The sequence below is a fragment of the Populus alba genome, chromosome 4 (assembly GCF_005239225.2).
Source record: "Populus alba chromosome 4, ASM523922v2, whole genome shotgun sequence".
NCBI lineage: Eukaryota > Viridiplantae > Streptophyta > Magnoliopsida > Malpighiales > Salicaceae > Populus > Populus alba.
The window spans coordinates 11,895,408-11,916,845 of NC_133287.1; the positions used below are offsets into that span (position 1 = coordinate 11,895,408).

The 21,438-nt window shown below is 32.1% G+C and overlaps 1 protein-coding gene across 1 annotated transcript; it reads left to right on the top strand.

Annotated features, from left to right (window-relative positions):
* Positions 1 to 5,583: 5,583 nt before the first annotated feature.
* On the top strand, positions 5,584 to 9,154 carry LOC118055118 (probable mitochondrial saccharopine dehydrogenase-like oxidoreductase At5g39410). Its single transcript, XM_035066934.2, has 3 exons — positions 5,584 to 5,986; positions 6,169 to 6,493; positions 8,293 to 9,154. Exons 1-3 carry the CDS (start codon positions 5,625 to 5,627, stop codon positions 8,980 to 8,982), a joined length of 1,377 nt encoding a protein of 458 aa, XP_034922825.1. The 5' UTR covers positions 5,584 to 5,624; the 3' UTR covers positions 8,983 to 9,154.
* The last annotated feature ends 12,284 nt before the right edge of the window (positions 9,155 to 21,438 follow it).

Sequence of the window (21,438 nt, forward strand, 5' to 3'; positions counted from 1 at the left end):
AGAGGTTGTGGCTTACCTTAAAGGTGGTTCCAGAAGAGTGAGGAGCTTCTATGATGGCTGTCGGGGGCAAAACATATAGTGGTATCAGCGAGGAAGAAGTTTTTGGTGGTGTTCTCTCTCTAACTTCAAGTTTCTCTTATTTTTCTCCTTTTCTATTTCTCTTTTTCCTTCATCCACTATCCTATCTATTGACTCAAAACTACCATTTTTGTAGCTTAAAACTCTCTCATTTCTTTTATCTCTCACTTTCTTTGTATTTTCTTTCTCTAGCTTGGGTTCCCTTGTTCCGTGCCTTGCCCCTTTATTTCTAGGCAAGGATGAAGGTCCGGGAACCTTTTTAGATGTAATGATCATGTCTTTTACCATGAGTGTACCCTTTGGACAAACATACATGAGTTGGCGTCTTTGCACTGGTTGCTCAGCAAATTTATAAGGTCAGAGCATATATTGTTTTGGCTCAACATGGAGTAGATATGCAGAAGAGGAGAGTGGCGCCTGGTTTGATGTTTTTGAGTGACACAAGAGAGAGAAACAAGTGCTCAAAGTCAGGCCAAAAGCCATAAACCACCTTTTTTAGACCAACCATGTGGACTATTTTGATTTTTTTAAAAAATAATGCTACTTTGGCATCTCTTTTTTCTTTTTCTTTTTTTTTAATAACAACATTTGTTTTTAGGAAAACTTATTTTTCAAAACAATCCTCCAAGTTTGCTACCTTTTCCATTTTGGTTATTAACTTTTTTGAATTTTTGGCACATTTTGATATTTTCTCAAGACTTATTTCAATTTAGTCCTTAATTAATTTAAAAAGTCCCTGCATGTTAACACCTTTTACAATTTGATCATTGGCTTTCTAATTTTAAATTTTAGCCAATTCCAGCCATTTTCTTTCAATTTCTTCTCAACTAAACCTTGAATATATTAAAAATGGCCCTTGAATGTTGATGCCCTTTTCAATTCAAACATTGGCTTTCTAATTTTTATTTTTTTTTTAGTAAATTTCAACCTTTTCTCTTCACAATTTCACCCTTAATTATATATAAAAAAAAAAACCTAGATTTTGGTGCCCTTTTCAATTTAGTCTTTGGCTTTCTAAGTTTCAATATTTATCCAATTTCAATCCTTTTCTCATTTTTATTCTTAACAACTTCACCCCTGATTGCAATTTTTCAATTCATTTTTCCTTTTCCTTTTTGTTTTTGTATTTTTGAGTTTTGATTTTTCTTTATTTTCCAACTACATATTTTTTGTAACATTGTTTCAGAAATTTTGATCACGAAATATATTTTTTGGGTGAAAATGTTTATTTTCCAGGGGGGTAAAAATTAGGTTAGGACAAACCTTGACAACAATGTGTAGAAAAGATTCTTGGTTCTGTACAAGGTTTAAATAAGCAATTTTTTTAAAAAAATAAAAAAAGAGGAAAAATGGTCCAACAACATAGAAAGGTGATAGTAATATGTGTAAAATATGATTGTGAATGTGTTGGGGTGCATAAAAAGGCAAGCAATATATGAATAAAATGCGTAAAGTCTAATACATGATAATAATATGTATTTCCTTTTTTCTTAAACAAAAAAAGACAAGATTCTATTTCACCTCATACACAAAGAGGATGCTTAAAAATCAGTATAAAGTTGTTAGTATTTAGGTGAGAATGCTAATAATCATAAACAACATGCAAGTTTTTTTTCCTTCTATATTGATGCTTAATGAAACAAAAATAAATCATGGACAAAAATGAAAGGATGTTATAATCACGATCTTTCTGCATTAAAAGAATCATCAATTTCTAAAGGAGAAAAGGAAGATTAAAGAAAATTACGCAATAGGTGCATAGAAATCCTTTGTAAAGGGATACGGGGAGAGCCTCTGTCTCTTGCTAGTTCGACCTGATCCAATGCTGGTTGAAAGGAAAGTATTTTTATTTTTTTGTTGAGATTTAGTTGCAACTGTGCGCTATCATGTTGTGTTATTGTTAGAGGAGATTGAGCTACACAAAAACGATATGTTAGTTGGGCAAAAGTATGTTGTTTAATAATGTAACTAGTTTAAAAATGGTAGATCCTTTAGCATAAGGTAAAACAAAAATGAAAGGGAAAATAGAATATACAAATGGATGAAAAGAAGGCGATTAAGTAGTAATGGTAGAGTCAACTATGAGGTGGAATGTAACCTAGAAAGCAATTGGTTTTTAGAATATTTGGCTATTTTTGCATAGTACTGTTATCTATTTTAGTTAGTGGAACTGTGGAAGCATGTAAATTGATTATGATCGTAAGGGCAACGAAAATGACAAAATATATATTGGTTTTAAACAAGAGATGAAAAAATCATTTGTAAATATGGATTCGATGAGTCATTACACTAATATCATGATTTATATTTGAATTATTCCCCAAAAGTTATTCTTTTTTTTTTTAAAACCAAATAATGGGAAGAAAACTGACAATTTACAAAAAGTAAGTTGAGAGGATTTCAAATATAGAAAAAGATCCAGCTACAATTTTGAATGAATTGGGAACTTAATTGTACTTTATTATACCTAAACCTAAAAAGATAATGCAGATTCAAGGTTAAATTAAATTACTATTGGATGAATCTATATAAAAATTAAGTCTAAAGATATAATTAAAATTTTAATAGGCCAATTTGATTTAATTATTGGTCAAATTAAAAGTTTAATTATGTTTAAGAATTAATTTGGGTCAAATTAAAGGATTTAATTAAGTGTAAGGACTTAATTATACTTTAAATGAGTCAAATTAATTTTGTTAAGTACTTAATTGATAAAAAATTAAGTTTGAGAGCTCAATTTAAGCTTAATTGAGAAGATTAAAATTTCAGAGTACCAAACTTAATTTTTACAAAATTAATTGGTTGAAATCAAGTGTAAAATGACAAAAAAATAAAAAGTTTAAAGTCAATTAAGAGTTAAATTGAAAAAATTCATAGCCAAGAACTTTTTTGGAAAAGACACTAAACTCTAGGGATTAAATTGATCGAAATTAAGGGTGAAATTAAAGAGATTTGAAAGTTTAATGATCAATTAAGGGCTAATTTGTATAAATACAAGACCAAGGACTACAATGAAAAAGACACTAAAATTCGGGGCCGATATTGAAGTTTTGGAGGGGAAAATTGCATATAATTAAAATTTCTAATATAATCAAGGGTGCAATTAAATGAATCAAAAGCCGAAAAACAAATTGAACTTTGGCCACAACCCTAAATTAAAACTTTAAAATCCAAAACAATATTGTTTCATTTAAAAGAAATGGCGTTTTTTTTTCTTTCAAAACAATGTTTTTTTTTACCCAAACTGTAAAAAAAAAAAAAAAAAAGAAAAAAAAAAAAGAGGAACCAGATGACATATCATGTGGTTATTGTTTATCATCTTTTTTTGTTTTTTTTTTTGCCAGAAAAGCTACTCGGGTGGCTACTTTTCAATGGTATTTAATGGTTCATCTCTTACCCAAACTAGACAAACAATTTATTGTCATGATGGCCTGACATTTTATTACACCTTGATATGGTTCCTTCTAGCTGATTAACATTACAATGGCTATGACGTTAGTCTAAAAAGGCCAACTCAAGCAGTTTTTAACTGTCAAAATTTGATAGTTTCTAATGACTACTTTAAACTAATTGTTAAGATTCTTTTGAGCTGAATCAAGGGTCAAAATTTATCCCCAATAAAAATAAAATGTCCATCTTTCAAGGTAGATTCCATGCATTGATGCGTAAGAAATTAGAGGCTAGAGTTTTTTGAAAAAAAATCAGCCTCTCCTCAGTTTTTCTCCTCTCATTATTGTTCTCCCTCTCTCTCTCTCTACTCCACCGCCATTTTAGCCATTACAACCTTACCCACGCCATGACCAACAGTGACCCAACCTCCTCAACCAACTCACCTTCCCTCCGGCAATGATAATAGCTGCCACCACGGCCAATTTCTTCCTCTCCTTCCATGCAATATTTTCCAACAGCAACGCCAGGAATAACTTAAACAGCTACTTAGCCACACCAGCCTCCACCTCGAGCTACCAACAACTCCTCTCATTTGAGCTAAGTAATCTTCTCATCTGTTTTCCCCTACCTACTACAATTGCATATACCATATACATATAGGACGTGAATTCACGTCCTGTAGAGGGAACCAAGTGAAAATAATCTGTACCCATTTTAACCTAACCCAAATGATGAGGTCCGGGTCAGCCTAGCAAAAAAATAAAGAGGAGAGAAGCTTGTCGGGCTGCTAGTCAAGCTAGAGCTGTTTTAGTTTAGCCCAAATAGTTAGGCTGGTCCAGCCCATTTAATAATAATAATAATAATAATAATAATAATAATTTTTTCTAAAAGAAAAATAAAAATTTCCAAAAGATATTTTAAAAATATTTATGGCCCTTACATATTTTTCCAACTATTTTGCATAATATCAGGTTGTAGACTTACACTGTAAGATACAAATATTTGGTTTTCTTTGAAACTTTTCTTTAATTTTTTTTAAAATTAAATTAATTTCCTACTTCAAAAAAAATAAAAAAAAATATTTTGTTTTTATATGTACAACCAAATCCTAAAGGTTTTTTTATGTATATTTTAAAATCATATTTTTATAATGTTAAAACAAAAGTAAAAAATATATCATAACCAGATTAAAATTATTCATTAGGGTTTGATCAAAATATAAAAATATCTCATGATAATTATTTTTGTTATTCGGAATGCTAGGACTAAGCTATATCCAATAAATAAACAAGTCTAGCCCTTAGAATAATTAATATTTAACCCAATAAGGTAAAGATTTTTTCATGAAAGGAAATCTATCTTGAAATCTAGACAAGACTAATGAACATAAAATGAGACTAAGAATAACAAATAAACAACAATGCAACTTAGATAAGATACACTAGGGGTAATGTGTCTTCCCCTTGATTCTAGTTTCAAATGTCTTTTTTTTTTTCCATTGATTTTTTTATTCTTTAGTTTTTTTTTATTCAATATTAGGTTTTTGTTGAGTTTTTTTATTGGTTGTTTTATTTTTCAATTTTAGCAAAATTTTAAGATTTTTTTTAATATAATAGAATAGAATTTTTAATTAGTTTATGAAGAAGATTCCACCATTTTTTCTAATATTTAGAAGTATTCTTTTCTTGTAGTTCTATTTATTTTTTTTTCTCTTTAATTTTATTCAATCACTTTTTTATAAGTGTTTTTTTTTTTTATTGTTTTATCAGATAAAATATTGGTTCTAACATAAAATAATTATTTTATTTGTAATATATGTAACTTTGTATAATTTTATTTTTCTTTGATTTTATTTAATCTTATATATTTATTTTTATTATCTTTAGATTAAATAAAATAATAATTTTAATAAACAAAACAATAAGGTACATGGGCTCTGTTAAATATCTTGATTAATATCTATTTTTTAATTTTTTCAGTTTAACTTTAAATTATTGTTAATATTTTTTTTTATTAATAAAAATAATTTTTAATTTATTTAATTAAATAAATACATAAATTCTTATTTAATTAAAGGATTTTCTTAAATAAAAAACACTTCAAAAAGTCTATATACGGTAGCAAACCAAAATCTCCCGACAGATTCAACCAAAAACATGGAAGCTAACTCATACCTGTCTCAACCAGTCTCACAACCACCTCTCTATGATCTAATAATCTTAGGAGCTTCTGGTTTCACTGGAAAATATGTTGTCAAAGAAGCCCTCAAGTTCCTCAATGTCCCTTCTTCTCCTCTTAAATCTCTCGCCCTTGCTGGCCGCAATCCCACCAAATTAGCTCAAACCCTCAAATGGGCCTCCCACCCCGACCACCCTCCTCCAATTCCTATCCTCACCGCTGACACCACCGACCCTGCTTCTCTCCACCACCTCTGCTCCCAATCCAAGATCATCCTCAATTGTGTCGGTCCCTTTCGCCTCCTTGGCGAGCCTGTTGTCGCTGCCTGTGCAGAAACTGGGTACCCTTTTTTATTTTTTTCTCTATGTTATGTCTCTGTGTTCTTATGGATAATTGGTGTTGCAACTTAAATGAAGAGAATGATGCTTGTAAATTGGATTTTTTTGAAGAGAATGATGCTTGTAAATTGGATTTTTTTGTGTAGTTTTTTATGGGGTTTTTTTTTGTTGAAAATAATGCTAGCTGTGATTACTTGGATATATGTGGGGAGCCTGAGTTTATGGAGAGAATGGAGGTGAAGTACCATGAGAAGGCGATGGAGACAGGTTCTTTAGTGGTTTCTGCTTGTGGGTTTGATTCGGTTCCGGCTGAATTGGGATGGATGTTTAATTCCAGGCATTGGGTGGGTCCGGCTGCACCAAACCAAATTGAGGCCTATTTGAGTCTGGAGTCGGAGAAAAGGATTGTTGGGAATTTTGGCACATATGAATCCGCGGTTCTGGGGGTTGCCAATGTCGAGCAGTTGGTGGAGCTGAGGCGATCAAGGCCCAAAAGAGCAAGGCCAGCTGTAAGAACTTTGTTGTTTGTCTTATGATTTCCTTTTATTGAAAGCAAAGCAAAAGTGTAGGTCAATCCCTCTGATTGTGAACATTATTATAAATCAATTGTGGTTTATGTTGTTTGTTTGCACGTAACTATATTATGATAGGTTAATTATTGGTAGGTGTGCATCGAGAACACGCTAATAATGCTCTTAACTTCGGTTGCACTTCACACTTCCATAATATGCTAAACTGTAATCCTGTCTAATGAAATCACTTTAATAAGTCTCGTAAAATATAACCATTTTTCAAGTAATTGAGTTAAGTTAGTTTATTTTCACTAGAAGAAACATTTCAACTGGTGAAGATTATAGGCCTACTACATCTGGCATACAATGGTTTGTAATATAGAATGAAATATATCAAGGCAGTCTTTAATGAGGCTTCTGAAGTCCTGTGTGGGATTATTAAGTTGAAATGCATTTAATAGTACCTAAAAAAAGTTAAGGTTCCATGTGGTTTAGAAACAGGAATTTTTAGGTTGTGTAGCCTCTGTTTTGGCCCTTTGCTGCAAGAGAAGGGTGGATTTTATTTTTATTTAATAGAACTTCATGAAAAAGCTAGCATTGCTTTAGTTTTTTGAAAAAAATCCTCTGTAATGTCTTTTTCCCCCTGCCTCTGCTCTTTCTTTATTTGTCCTCTGAAGGCTGGTGGGGTGAGTACTCTGTTGCGTCCATGCAAATATCAACAAGGTACCTAAGTTACTACTGTTGAGCTAATGGACTTTTTATACAAAAACTGTGATCTATTGACTATTGTGTGTGCTGCAATATGCACATGTTGAGTGCCTTGTTTATACTTGCAAGAATAAATGTCTAGCTTCCACCACTACAGTGGCACCATTACTAGTAATTTCTGTTGTTGGAGGGCCCTGGTAGTGGAAAAGTATACAGTAGGCACATAGTTTAGTTATGATAATATTATGATGGCCTATCATGTTGACTGAGAATATCATTGGTAATGCCATGGTGATGGTGGTTTCAGCAACTGTAATATGCTGATTGTAGCAGTGGTGATGGTCTAGCTAGTGGTGGTGGCAGGTGCCAGCGAATTATATTTGTGCATGGGTAATGTTGGTGGTCATATCAGTAGCGGTGATGCTGAAAACGTTGCCGTGCCTTCAGCTCTAATTATATTATTAATATTGCATGTCAGTGGTACTGTCTTTCTTAAGGGTTCAATTCTTGACTTGCATGCTTCTTGAACTTGTCAACATTTAAGCAGCGGTGTGTTTTATATCTTTCTCATGATTGCTCCTTTATGCTTGTGCCCTAATCAAGTGGTGAAGAGGTTGCAAGGCTTTTGTTTATTTTACTTTCTAAACTTTCTTGAATAAAAAGAAATAGAACAAGAAAAATTGAGAAAAATTGAAAACTTTCTTGAATTGTCTTCAATGTCATGATTTTGGTCTGTTCCCGAGTCAGGATAAGCCAATAGCAATAATATTTGAGTTTTACTAGATAATTTTCAAATGTCTGTCTGATTGCTGTTTGGTTAAATTTGTTATTGGCCCCTAGCTCTAGTAGGGAAAAAATATTATCATTTTCTTAGTTTTCTTTTACCATATGCATCAACAAAGTTTGCCTAGTTATCAACATAAACAATCTTTGATGCATGCATTATGCTTCCTAGTTGCATCACAAGATGTAGCTAATGTTGCCAATTCACCTGCATTTTTGCAGATACCTGATCTCTTCCCTCTCAAAGTACCAAGATGCATGCATTATGCTTGCAGCTAATCCCTTTGATTCCCTTGTTCTTGCAGATTCCTGGTCCCCTTCCTACCAAAGGACCAATGATAGATCACCAAAAGGAGATTGGTCTTTGGGCTTTGAAGCTACCTTCTGCAGATTCTGTTGTTGTTCGTAGAACTCTAACAACTCTGACAGAAAACCCTCGTGGTCTCCCTGGACTCAATGAGAGTCCTGAACAGATTGAAAAGAGGGACGCTTTCTGGTCAACAGTAAAACCAGCCCATTTTGGGGTGAAGCTAGGCTCTAAGACTCTATTGGGAGTCTTCCGATTCATTGCAGTTGGCATGTTCATTGGCCTCTTAGGTAGAAATGCTATTGGGAGGTGGCTTCTATTAAAATTCCCTTCGTTTTTTAGCCTTGGTTGGTTCAGGAAGAAGGGTCCCTCAGATGATGAGGTGAGAAGTGCTTCATTCAAGATGTGGTTTGTTGGACGCGGCTTTAGTGACATGAATGTTTCTCAGGACAAAACGAAACCGGACATGGAAATAACAACACGAGTAGTGGGACCTGAGATCGGCTATTTAACAACCCCAATCATCTTAGTTCAATGTGCTCTTATTCTTCTAAGCCACCGTGATAACCTGCCGAAGGGAGGAGTTTTTCCTCCAGGGATAGTATTTGGCCCGACAGATCTCCAAGAACAGCTCGAACAAAATGGAATATCGTTTGATCTCATTTCAAAAAAGTCTATTCTGGCTTAATTAGTTCAAACTTATCAAGAAAAAGAGCAAGACCTTGACTAAATAGTAACAGTATTAGCCAGGTTTTTCTTCGAGCTTTTTTTTATCAGACATCCAAGGAACAGAAGTGACGTTTGGTTATGCCTTGTTGAAGTAAGTTATATAGCTTTGATGCGATTATGGTTTGAATGAATCTGATCTCTTTCGTAACTTGCATCCTTGTTCCCCATTCTAATCTTGTATTGATGAACATTTTAAATATATGGTAATGACAATAAAGATGCAGATACTCGAACAAAGGACACTGTTTTTCATGACTTCAGAACTTCTTCCTAGCCTCCTCTTCTCTGATGAACATTGCCTGACCTCTCAATGATTCATTCCCCATCATTGCTTGGATCTTTTCTGCGATTTCTGCCCCATTCATCACTCTCTCTGTCTACCCCACTCTCACAGTGTTTTTTAAAATTTTTAAAATTGATTTTTTTTATTTAAAATATATATTTTAATATTTTAGAATTGTTTTGATGTGTTGATTTTAAAAATATTTTTTTTTATTTTAATGTATTTATAAATATAAAAACACTTTAAATTATTATTACTACTATAATCTCAAATATACACTAACCCTTGTCCCTATTCCAAAACATCTACATTGACTTTTAATAACATTTTAAATATACTACTTTTGGTTCTTGGGTTGGGGTTGGCTAAGAGTTTTTAATAACAATCAAAAACATAAAAAAAATAATTTAAAATAAAAAAATAAAAAAATAATTTTTTAAAAGCTTTTTTAAAATATAAAAATAAATATATTTTAAGATTCTCACTTCATGTTACTGAATTCCACCAACAATGACTCAAAAATCCACCACTTGCTAGGTGACCTAATATACCCTCTTGGTTTAATCAATTCTTCACCACCAGTCTCTTTTTGTTTAGCCTTTCCATCAATTGTGTCCAATCTCCTCTTCCAGCACTCCTACATCTTTTCTATCAACTTTCTTATCTTTCGTTACCATAAAAGTCTAATCCCACTCTATATTAGGAAATTTAATGAAATTTTTTATATGTTAATTCATAAAAATAAAAGATTTTGTTAATTGATAAATCTTAGAAAAAACTTTCACTTTAATCCTTAAAAATTAAATATTTCATCAATTTGAGGAATTTAATGAAATTCTTGATGGTAAACTTAAAAATAAGAGACTTCATCATTTGAAAATTTTACAAAACTATTCGGATATTAATTTCTAAAAATAAAAGATTTCACCGATTCAAGAATTTTATAGATTTAAGGGATTTAATGAAATTTTTGACATTAATCCCTAAAAATAAAGGATTTCATTGATTTGAGAATTTTACAAAATAATCTGGAAGTTAATCTCTAAACAAAGAAGATTTCATTGATTACATAATTTTAATAAATTTGTTATGTTAATCCTTAAAAATAAAAGATTTAACTGATTTGAGAATTTTAATGAAATTCTTTATGTTAATCCTTAAATTTTGAAGATTTTTTTTTATTTAGGAATCTTAACAAAAACTTTGACCTTTATCTCTAAAAATTAAAGATTTCATAGATTTTAGGAATTTAATGAAATTCTTGACGTTAATTCCTAAAAATAGAAGATTTCATCGATTTAAGAATTTTACAAAATAATCTAGACATTAATTTCAAAAATAGAAGATTTTATTGAATTGAGAATTTAATGAATATTTTGATGTTAATCATCTAAAATAATGTATTTAATGAAATTTTAATGAATATTTCAGCTCAGTGGGTCGACTTGGGACCCAGCCGACTCGGGGCTGGAACCGGATCAGGTTGAAGAAAAAATAGGAAAAGTCATGACCTGGTGTGACCCAGCTGACCCAACGGGTTAACTCGATGACCCGGTTGACCTGGAAAAACCCAGTCAAAACCTAGTTGCAACCCGTTGACTTTTGTTTTTTATTTTTACTAAAATCATGTCGTTTTGATTTTTTTTTTAAATAAAGGGCGACCCAGTGACCCGGTCAAAACCTAGAACCCCGGAACCTGGGCCTTGGACTGAACCGGCCATTGGACCGGGTTTAAAAACTTTCTTACTTTATGTATTTGGATATCTTATTTAATTTATTTCCATTCCAGGTAAGGAGAATACACAACAAAAGGAAACAAAGAATCAAAACTTAAAAGAGAAATAAGGTGGCAACAAAGTTTCCTAGATTTACAACAAAAATATTTCAACAACTTTAATTGTTTTTTCTAGTGATGGAAGGATAAATACAAGTGTAATATCCCCATTTCCAAAACTAACACATCAATCATAAAAAAGAGAAAAAACATGGTAAAATTTTATTTTATTTTATTTTCTTGTTGAACTCATACAAAGTTTATTGAAATATCTTTGAAATTTCGGTAGAGTTTCCCCTATACCGAGAGGTTCCAAGTTATCGACAAAACACTTGTACTCATCCATTATTTATTGCTCGTGCACATTCCAATCATTCCAAGTCTCAAATTGTAATACCCCAAACTTTGACGGTAAAATTCACATACTTATCAAGTCCAAAATGAGAAAAAAAATCCCAGGATGTTTTTTTTTAAAAAATTAAGAGATAACCATTAATTAACCATCATAATAGCATTCATACATTAACATAATGTAAATTCTAAATTTCAAATTACTATATAAAGTTTTAACAAAATAGTACTACATAACTCTATACACATAAATTAGAAGTATTGTTAAATACAACCCAAAATAAAATTCTTTCATTTTCCTATTAACTTAAGTGACTATACATAGGGAACACCCATACATCAACTAAGGGTTACACTGTTGAGATGAGCATGCATATTAATTTACATGAACATAACTAAATTAATTATGATGATCTAGTACATTTTTCATTACACTAACAATTTGCTTTTAATTCATCTATCATCAATTTCTATAATCTCCCACTTGTCAACGCACCAATCTTGTCCAATAATAATTGATTCTATTGGTCGCCTATTCTCAGAGCACCAGTTCTTTTCCAAAATACAGGTCCAACTAACATCTCATTCACAAGACACCAGTTCCAAACTAGGACATCGGTCCAACCATCAGCCCATTTACAGGGCACCAGTTCCAAACCAGGACACTAGTCCAACCATTAGCCCAATCTCAGGGCACCAGCTCTATACTAGGAAGCTGGTCAAATCATCAGCCCGTTCACTAGGCGCCAATCCCAAACAAGCAACTGGTTCAACTATCATTCAAACACTATATATAAATACTAAAATTTGAATTACATCTTATTAGGAGCTAACCTAAAAAAATTAAAATAGACTTTAAATTAGAGATCTAAATGTCAGACACCCACCTAAAATCTATGATCTGCTAATCGTCTCTGCTCTTGTATCAAAATAAGTATTTGTAGGATCATTAGGGGGCATTATAAGCTATAAATAAGTCTTATATCAAATTTTTATTATTTTATTTTCTTATTCTCTTCTCATGGCAGCATAGGAAATTAATTAATGAGCTTTATTTTTATTATTTCAATTATACCTAAGGATTATTCGGGCTTAACTGATACTTTAGTTTTTAGCTAAGATTCAAGATTTGTTGGGACTAGTGTTTTCGACTTGTCAGTATATGTTTTGGGTTAATTTTGTAAATGGACCAATTTAGTCCACAAGGGTAGATCCATTATGGTTATTTTCAAAGAGTACTTAAACTCTTTGTAAGCCTAAAATTTAGCAATCATTGAATAATATCATTTTGAATTTTTAGATTGTGTATAAGAGTTATTCTTGCATTCTTTAGTTCTTAAAAAAATAAACCAACTTATGAAAGATTAAATGTCTTCATGATGCATGTCATAACCCTTTTCTAGGTTATTCCTCAAATTCACCTTTTCTCTCTCAAAATAAAAATAAAATAATGATGGCAAGAGGGCTGACATTTTGGTAAAAGCAAGCTAAAATTATTTTACATGTACAAAAAATCAAGGTGTAATTTTGGATAGAATCGAGAGCCTAATTGTACTCCATTTTACCTAAAATTAAAAAGACAATGCAAATTGAAGGTCAAGAGTTACATGATTATTGGAAGAATCTGTATAAAAATTAAGCCTAGGGATATAATTAGATTTTTAATATGCCAATCTAATTTAATCATAGGTCAAATTAAAGTTTAATTATGTTTAAGAATTAATTTAGGTCCAATTGAAGGATTTAATTAGGTGTAAGGATTTAATTATACTTTAAATGAGTTGATTTAATTTTATTAGGAACTTAATTAGTGAAATATTAAGTTTGAGAGCCCAATTTAGGCTTAATTAAGAAAATTAAAATTTTAGAAATTTATTTTTTACCAAATTAAGTGCACTGCCTAGCGCCTCTCTCTCTCTCCTATGTAAACCTTCTTCTTCCTCCTTTAGCATCCCGCCATCAACTTGAGAACCATCCTCTCCACTAGCTCCATAGCCAGGTCACCAGCAGCTTCCCATGCCAAATAATCCCTTCCCCCTTCTTCTTCTTCTTCTTCATTCCTTCCTACCATTGTCCAGCATGCACAATGTTAATTCGTTTTGCATGCAGGGCGTCAAGGGGGAAACGTAATTCCTTTCTTGAGTTTGGGCCGAACCTGTGCGACCTAGATAAAAAAAAAAAGAGACAATATCTGTTGGGCCAATATCAGCCCCATCTAACTGGGTCTGATCCAACCCAATATATTTAATAATAATAATATATATTTTATATATAAAAAATAAAAAAATTACAAGGGTCATTTCAAAACAATTCTGATTTTATCGCGCATTTTTCTACTAATTTTGCATAATATATGGTTGTATTTTACATTGCAGGAATAGATTCGTTATTAAAATACTGGTTTTCTCCTAACCATTTCTTAAAAAAAATTAAAAATAAAAAAAATCTCAAAACTTTTAAATTAATTTCCCTTTTCAAAAAAAAAAAAATATATATATATATATATATGTTTTTATGCATACAACCAAATCATAAAATGTTTTCCAAGTATATTTTCATAAAAAAAACAAAAAAATTGCATCTTTCTCATGTTTTTAAAAAGAAAAAAAAAAGGACATCGTAACAGTTTAAGATGATTATTTATTAGGATTTGGTTAATATATCAAAAACCCTTCACCAATCATTTTGTTTATTTTATATTAAGGTTTAGACGTAGAATTTAATATTTGGGGTGTAAAACTGCATCATAGAGTACATCCTCAACTATTATAGATACAAAAGGCAAAATAAATGTGATGCTAAATTTTGGACTTTATAACGATTAGAATTGAACCCAATAAGATAGAGATCCTCTTATAAAGGGAGATCTACCTTTGACCTTAGAAGAAGACTAACAAATAGAAACTTGACCTAGAAAAAAATAAAATCAAACAACAATGCAACTTACCATAGGTGGGGTGCATTGGGGGTGATGTGTCTTCCCCTTATACAACAAATCCCTCACTCAAACTTTCACAGACCATAAGTTTCTTAGTAACCTTAATACTAGGTGGCAACTCTTGAATCTTATAATCATAATTTTATGATTAAAACCAAAACTCTTTCTTTTCCCAACAACACCTCTCAGGAGGCTCACTAACATGACCAAAAGATTGATATCTTCTCCCAAGTGCAGGAGTGTCGAAGTAATAAATAACCCAACAAGACCGGGGTCAAAACACAAGGAGGTTAATTATATAAATTATAAATAACAATAACACACAACAACAATAATAATACTAATAATAATTAGTAGTAGTAGTAGTAGTAGTACTAGTAATAATACTAATACTAATAATAACAATAATAGTAATAGTAGTAGTAGTAGTAATGATATTAATAATAGTAATAGTAATAATAAAGAGGACTTTGGGATGTAAGATTAATTAAGGATTAAACAATAATAAAAACAAATGTCAAGGTTAGAGGATCCACTAATGGTACTTCAAACAAGTATAGTATAAACTCTTATTACTTAATTGGAAACCACACAAAAAGGAGGTTCCAAAGATTATAATTGTTAACATGATTATATTAATTATCTTGTTCAAGTAATGCCAATACTTGTAAATATTATCAGGTATTCATGAAGATAACTTATGTTAACAACAAATCAAGTTCCTTTCATAGCACAGGTGTAGGTGTACGGTTGAGCTATGAAAGTGCCGAGCATTTGTTGTACCAAGGGTTGTTCAACACAAATCTAGATTAACCATTTAACAAGCAAGGTATTAAGAGTGAGCAAGATAATAAATATAAAACATGTTAGTATCAAGTATTAAAGTCCATGTTGAGTTTATATTATACTTACTCTTACACCATTAGTGTAACCTTTTCACCTTGACATAATAGATTTAGCTAAACATAATGAAAGAAAGAAATATAAATAAACAAGATAAGAACATAATTATATAAATAAAGGAAAGGAAATGAAAAGCATAAACAAGAGTTTAATATAACATAAAATAAAACTTAAACATTACAAAATACAAAGAAAGAGAGCAAGAGCATGATTTTGATCTGAACGCCAAGATGCCTAAATGTATGGCAAATGCCTCATTTTATAGCCCAAAATTTGGAACTAATGATTTAATGACTAATTGTTGTGTAGGTGGCCAACTCTTGACTTAGTGAAAATCTTTATCTTCTTGTCTGAATAAAACGTCACTGCTAACATCAGAACTGGAACCACCTGTGCTCACGAAAGTTCTAGAAAATTGTCTTATCTTTCTAGGAAAAAACAATTGAGGTTATTTGGACTTCTAGAACTCGAGATATGGGCTAAACACTGAACAATGTCTAGGCTGTAGGATAGATTCGGACTTCTCCGTTGTTGCTATAATTTGGACTTGAAAACGACCTTTTTAAATTTTGGACTCCACATGAAAGTTGTAGGCCTATGTCTTACCAAATTTTTCCAAAAAATTGAGATCATTTGGACATCTAGAGCTCGAGATATGACCCAATTATCAAACAATGTTCCAGTTTGGACTACACCAACATCTCTTTTCTAAGTTTGACCCTCTCTTTGTCCTTTCAATTTCAATACTTAAACTCGTCAATCAATCCTTTCATTTATGTGATAGGTCTGCATTTAAGATGAACATTTACCATAAGTTAAAGGTATCTTATATTATTAGGTATGTTATTATAAAACATGTTTTAGTTAAGGAGTTATTGATACTTCAAGTGCAAAATGATGATATAAAACCTTGATAAAAATGCACTTTTAAGCACTAATCACACCTTCCAACCAGCTTATTACTAGTCCCTAGTAATCAAAGCGTTAAAATAGAAAAACAATTTGGAAATTCCATAAATCAAGGCATTTATCATTCTACTTCCATTAATCTATCTAGATAAACAAACTCTCATTAAATTTATATTCCTGCTTCATGTTTCTTAAACAAGATATTAATAAACCTTCTTTTTATGTGCTCATAGATGATGAGGCTTTTGTTGGAAGAAAACAATATTATGTTCGAATGTTTAAGGTTAACTTCCTTGGGTTGGGATTATTATTATTATTATTTTTTTTATATACACATACAACTTAAAAACACAATGTATCTTTAACCCATGTAATGAGTTTTCAGCTAATGACTTCCAACCAGTTGATCTTAGGGCATTAGGTGTTGAGACACCCCTACGATCTTAGTAACTCGAGTTGCAGATACTGATACATAGATAGTGCAGTGTTTGATTCCCTTAAGTTTTTCTCCTTAACCCATGTAACAAGCTTTAGGCCAATAACTCCCAAGTCAATTGACTTTAGGGTATTAGGTGTTAAAACACCCCTTTGGGCTTAATTACATAGGTTAGGGAGGCTATGAAACCAAACTTATCTATGTTTTTATTATCATCAATATTATCATTTTTTTGTTGCAAATTATATACTATCCCTTTCCCTTAGTTGTTACGTTTAACAAAAGAACATAAATAATGTAATAATCCAATGTGCAACCCACAATCATATGTTAAAGTGTGTGTGTGAAAATGAAGGTTTAAGAATACTTGTTAAATGAGTATATGAGCAAGATCAAGTGATAACAATATTAGAGTTTGTAAACCTGAATATTTCAAGAAGTATTCTGATAGACCTTGATGATGATACTTACTAAAATGCATGTCAAGAGTCAATAAAATTTCCTCCTTACTCAGCCATCCTAATAACAATTTTGTCAAATGGTTTTAATAATAGCAAAAACAGTTAGTAAGTTAGTTTCTTTTTTATGTCAACTACTACCCTCTCCCCCTAACCAAAACGAGACATTGTCCTCAATGTTTGAAGGTAGAAAGATAGAGTATAGAAGACATCACCTGAAACAACGAACAATGACAAACCTGAAACACACTTAAACAAATATAAGAAGTAACAAAACAAAATAATATGCTATTAATAAAACCAAAAGACATAAGGTTTCACAAATGAAGGCTCAAATCTAATCTAAGCTTTTTACAGCTTTCCTTAGTTGACCAATTTAGGCGACTCATGCAGGGATCAATGACAGGGATGAAAGATTGTAGTTGGTCAATCAATTGTTCAGTAGTAGCAGCAGATATTACGATTTGTCGTGCCGAAGATGTTAGAAATTCTTGTTCCACAGCTTGATCAAGGAAAGACAACAATTTATCATAGAAACCATTAACATTTAACAAACCTATAGGTTTATGGTGATTGTGCAGTTAGGCCTAAGATGAAATATGAAAGATCTCTTCCAATGTGCCCAGAACACCTGGTAAGGCAATGAAGGCATCAACATGATTAAACATGGTATTCAACCGATCAGACATTATAGGGATTTGTAGTTCCTCTCCAATTATTTTTCCAATGATGACCCATTTGTTAAAGCTTTGGGGGCAACCTCCAAAATTTGACTGCCTCTTAAAAATACAGCCGTTGACACATCTCCCATTAACCCAAGGCTGCCTCCCCTATACACTAAATGAATCTTTCTCTTAGCTAGTACCCGACTAAGATAATTTGCTGATTCTAAAAACTCTTTTTCTTTCTCAGGACTGGATCCACCGAAAACAGAAATATTTCTTATGTGATGACTTGAGGAACCTGCCATTTCTACACACTTCTATATTTGATGAATGTATGGGTTGAGTAGAAATGAACGGAAGGAAGAGAAGAATTTATAGATGAGAAATTGAAAATGCAATCATACCACCTATATGTAGGCCAACTATTGTCTCACACTCTCTCTCTTTATTTATTTATTTTGAAAAAGCATGTATGTACAGGTAGTTGTGATTGTGGCTCACATCTTCCTTTGGTTTTACGTCCAAGAACGGCTTAAACGCCCTCTATGGGTCGGGGATAGGCTTCCCATCCATTTTTCTTAAAAACTAGCAAACAGGGTCTTTTTTAGTCAGATTCCCAAGACTAAGTCGATCATGTTCTTTATGAAATTGTGGCCATAAATCATGAATTACATGATGCACATCTCCACTAGGATGTGTCTCAAGGGTCAACAAAAGATTATCTAAAGACCCCTTACTTAGGCCATCCTTAATGAATTGTATCTTATCTTCACGGTTTACAGATACCATTCCTAAAGAACAACATGTTGCATTGCAAGTCCATCTGGCATATCTGTGACAGACTTTTAGTCATTTTGCACGACGTTTCTTTGCAAAAGTGTTTGTACGTGTTCTAGGCATGTGTGAAATGAAAGAATTGGAGGGCTGACCTGATAATCAGACCTTTGCTTTAATTAGCCAACAAATATCTTCAGGAATTACATGATTCATTAACAACCTCAATCTTGCACAACTAGCACGGTAAATTTTTGTAATCGCATTTGGAGGTAGAGCGGGAAAATACCTTTTTAATTTTTCAAGAGTAGTGTCCATTTTCAAAAGAGAATTAGAGAAGTGATTCAAAAAAGGGAGAAAGAGCAAAGAATTGTACATATATATACAAATATCAGTTATTATAGGAAACTGAAAGAACCGACTTAAGTCACGGAGTACCGTTATCCGCTATTTGACCGAGGTGAGAGAGAGACTAGCAAAACCAAAACAAAACACAAAACAATGTGAGAAAAAGAATCAATCTTTATATATAGGATCACTCAATTCAATAGTCATTTTCAACTGAAAAATTGTCCAAGTAAACTTTTAGACGATGCCCATTTACCTTGAAAACATTGCCATTCTTTGGATTCTCGATATCACAGGCCCCATATGGATACACATGTTTCATAATAAAGGGACCGCTCCATCTTGATCTTAGTTTTCAAGAAAATAAATGGAGTCAAGAATTATAAAGCAAGACTTTTTGACCAACATTGAATGTTATTCTCAGTATTTTCTTGTCATGAAAGTCTTTGATTCTTGCTTTATGAATTCTTGAATTTTCATATGCATCATTTCTTATTTCCTCAAGCTCATTTATTTGCAATTTTCACAGCTGACTAGCATCATCAAGGTTTGAATTGAAAGCATTAATAGCCCAATAAGCTTTATGTTCAATTTCCACAGGCAAGTGACAAGGTTTTCCATAGACTAGTCTATAAGGTGACATACCTAATGATGTTTTATAAGCAGTTCGATAAGCTCAAAGTGCATCATTAAGTCTTAAAGACCAGTCTTTCCTTTTGGGTTCACTATTTTCTCCAAGATTTTTTTGATCTCCCTATTAGCAAGCTCTACTTGTCCACTTGTCTGAGGGTGATAAAGGGTGGCAACTTTGTGTTTGATTCCATATTTTTTCACTAAAGAATCAAATGGCTTGTTGCAGAAATGTGTTCCACCATCATTTATCATGGCTCGAGGGATTCCAAATCAACTTAAAATATTGTCTTTCAAAAACTTTATCACTATTTTGTGATCATTGTTTCAACTTGGAATTGCCTCTATCCATTTTGAAACATAATCTACTGCGACTAATATGTACACGAAACCAAATGATGGAGGAAATGGACCCATGAAATCTATACCCCAACAGTCAAAGATCTCAATGACAAGAATATGATTTAAAGGCATCATATGACGTTTTGAAATAGATCCCAACTTTTGACAATTTTAACAAGTCGTATAGAATGCATGTGAGTCTTTGAACATGGTGAGCCAGTAAAATCCACTTTGTAAGATTTTTGCAATTGTCTTTTTTGACGAGAAATTACCCCCATATACCTCAAAATGACAAAATTTAATGACACTACTTACCTCATTGTGAGGAATCCATCTTCGAAATATTTGATCAGGATAATATTTTAAATAAATACGGGTCATCCCAATAAAAGTTCTTCACTTCGTTCAAGAACTTTCTTTTATCTTGGGTACTCCCATGAGCTGGCAATTGTCCTAAGACAAGAAAATTAACAATATTAGCAAACCAAGGCATCGTAGAAACGGAAAGTAAAGATTCATCGGGAAAGTAGTCATCGATTGGTGTGATGTCAAATTTTGAATCTATTGTCAATCTTGATAAATGATCCATGACAACATTTTCGGTGCCTTTCTTGTCTTTGATTGTGATATCAAATTCTTGAAGTAACAAAATCCACCACACTAATCTAGCCTTAGAATCTTTCTTAGAAAGAAGATATTTCAATGTTGCATGATCACTAAAAACAACAGCAGGTGAGCCAATAAGATAAGACCTGAATTTATCACATGTAAATACTACTATAAGTAATTCTTTTTCAGTGGTGGTGTAATTCAATTGAGCACTATTTAAAGTTTTACTTGCATAGTAAATCACATAAGGTTTTTTATCTTTTCATTGTCCTAAGACAGCACCCACGACATAATCACTAGCGTCACACATTATTTCAAAAGGTAATGACCAATCAGGAGGTTGAATGACAGGAGTAGAAGTAAGCAAGTTTTTAAGTTTAACAAAGGCTTCTTCACAATGTCCAGTCCATTCAAAAATATTATCCTTTGTTAGAAGGTTACTCAAGGGCTTAGATATTACACTAAAATCTTTGATGAACCTTCTGTAAAAACCAGCATGTCCTAAGAATGATCTAACATCATTAATAGATTTTGATGTTGGTAAGTTATCAGTTAACTCGATTTTAGATTTATTAACCTCAATTCCTTTCAATGAAACAATGTGACCAAGTACAATGCCGTTTGTTACCATAAAGTGACATTTTTCCCAATTCAGTACAAGATTCTTCTCTTCACACCTGCTCAAAACCTTTTTCTAAGTTAGTCAAACAATCATCAAATGAATCACCAAAAACAAAAAAAAATCATCCATAAAAATCTCAAGAAAACGTTCAACCATATTATTGAATATTCTAAGCATGCATCTTTGAAACGTGGCTGGTGCACTACCTAATCCAAAAGGCATCCTTCGATATGCAAAAGTACCAAATGGACATGTGAAAGTAGTCTTCTCTTGATCTTCCAATGCAATTTCAATTTGATTGTAATCTGATTAGCCATCTAGGAAACAATAAAATTCATGACCTACTCTTTCTAGGATTTGATCCATGAAAGGT

Bases quoted from the DNA above. Each gene is read 5' to 3' on its own strand.
- LOC118055118 (XM_035066934.2), top strand. From the start codon at position 5,625: ATGGAAGCTAACTCATACCTGTCTCAACCAGTCTCACAACCACCTCTC. The intron at 5,987-6,168 runs GTACCCTTTTTT...AAATAATGCTAG, and splicing joins GCTGCCTGTGCAGAAACTGG to CTGTGATTACTTGGATATAT. The intron at 6,494-8,292 runs GTAAGAACTTTG...TTGTTCTTGCAG, and splicing joins CCAAAAGAGCAAGGCCAGCT to ATTCCTGGTCCCCTTCCTAC.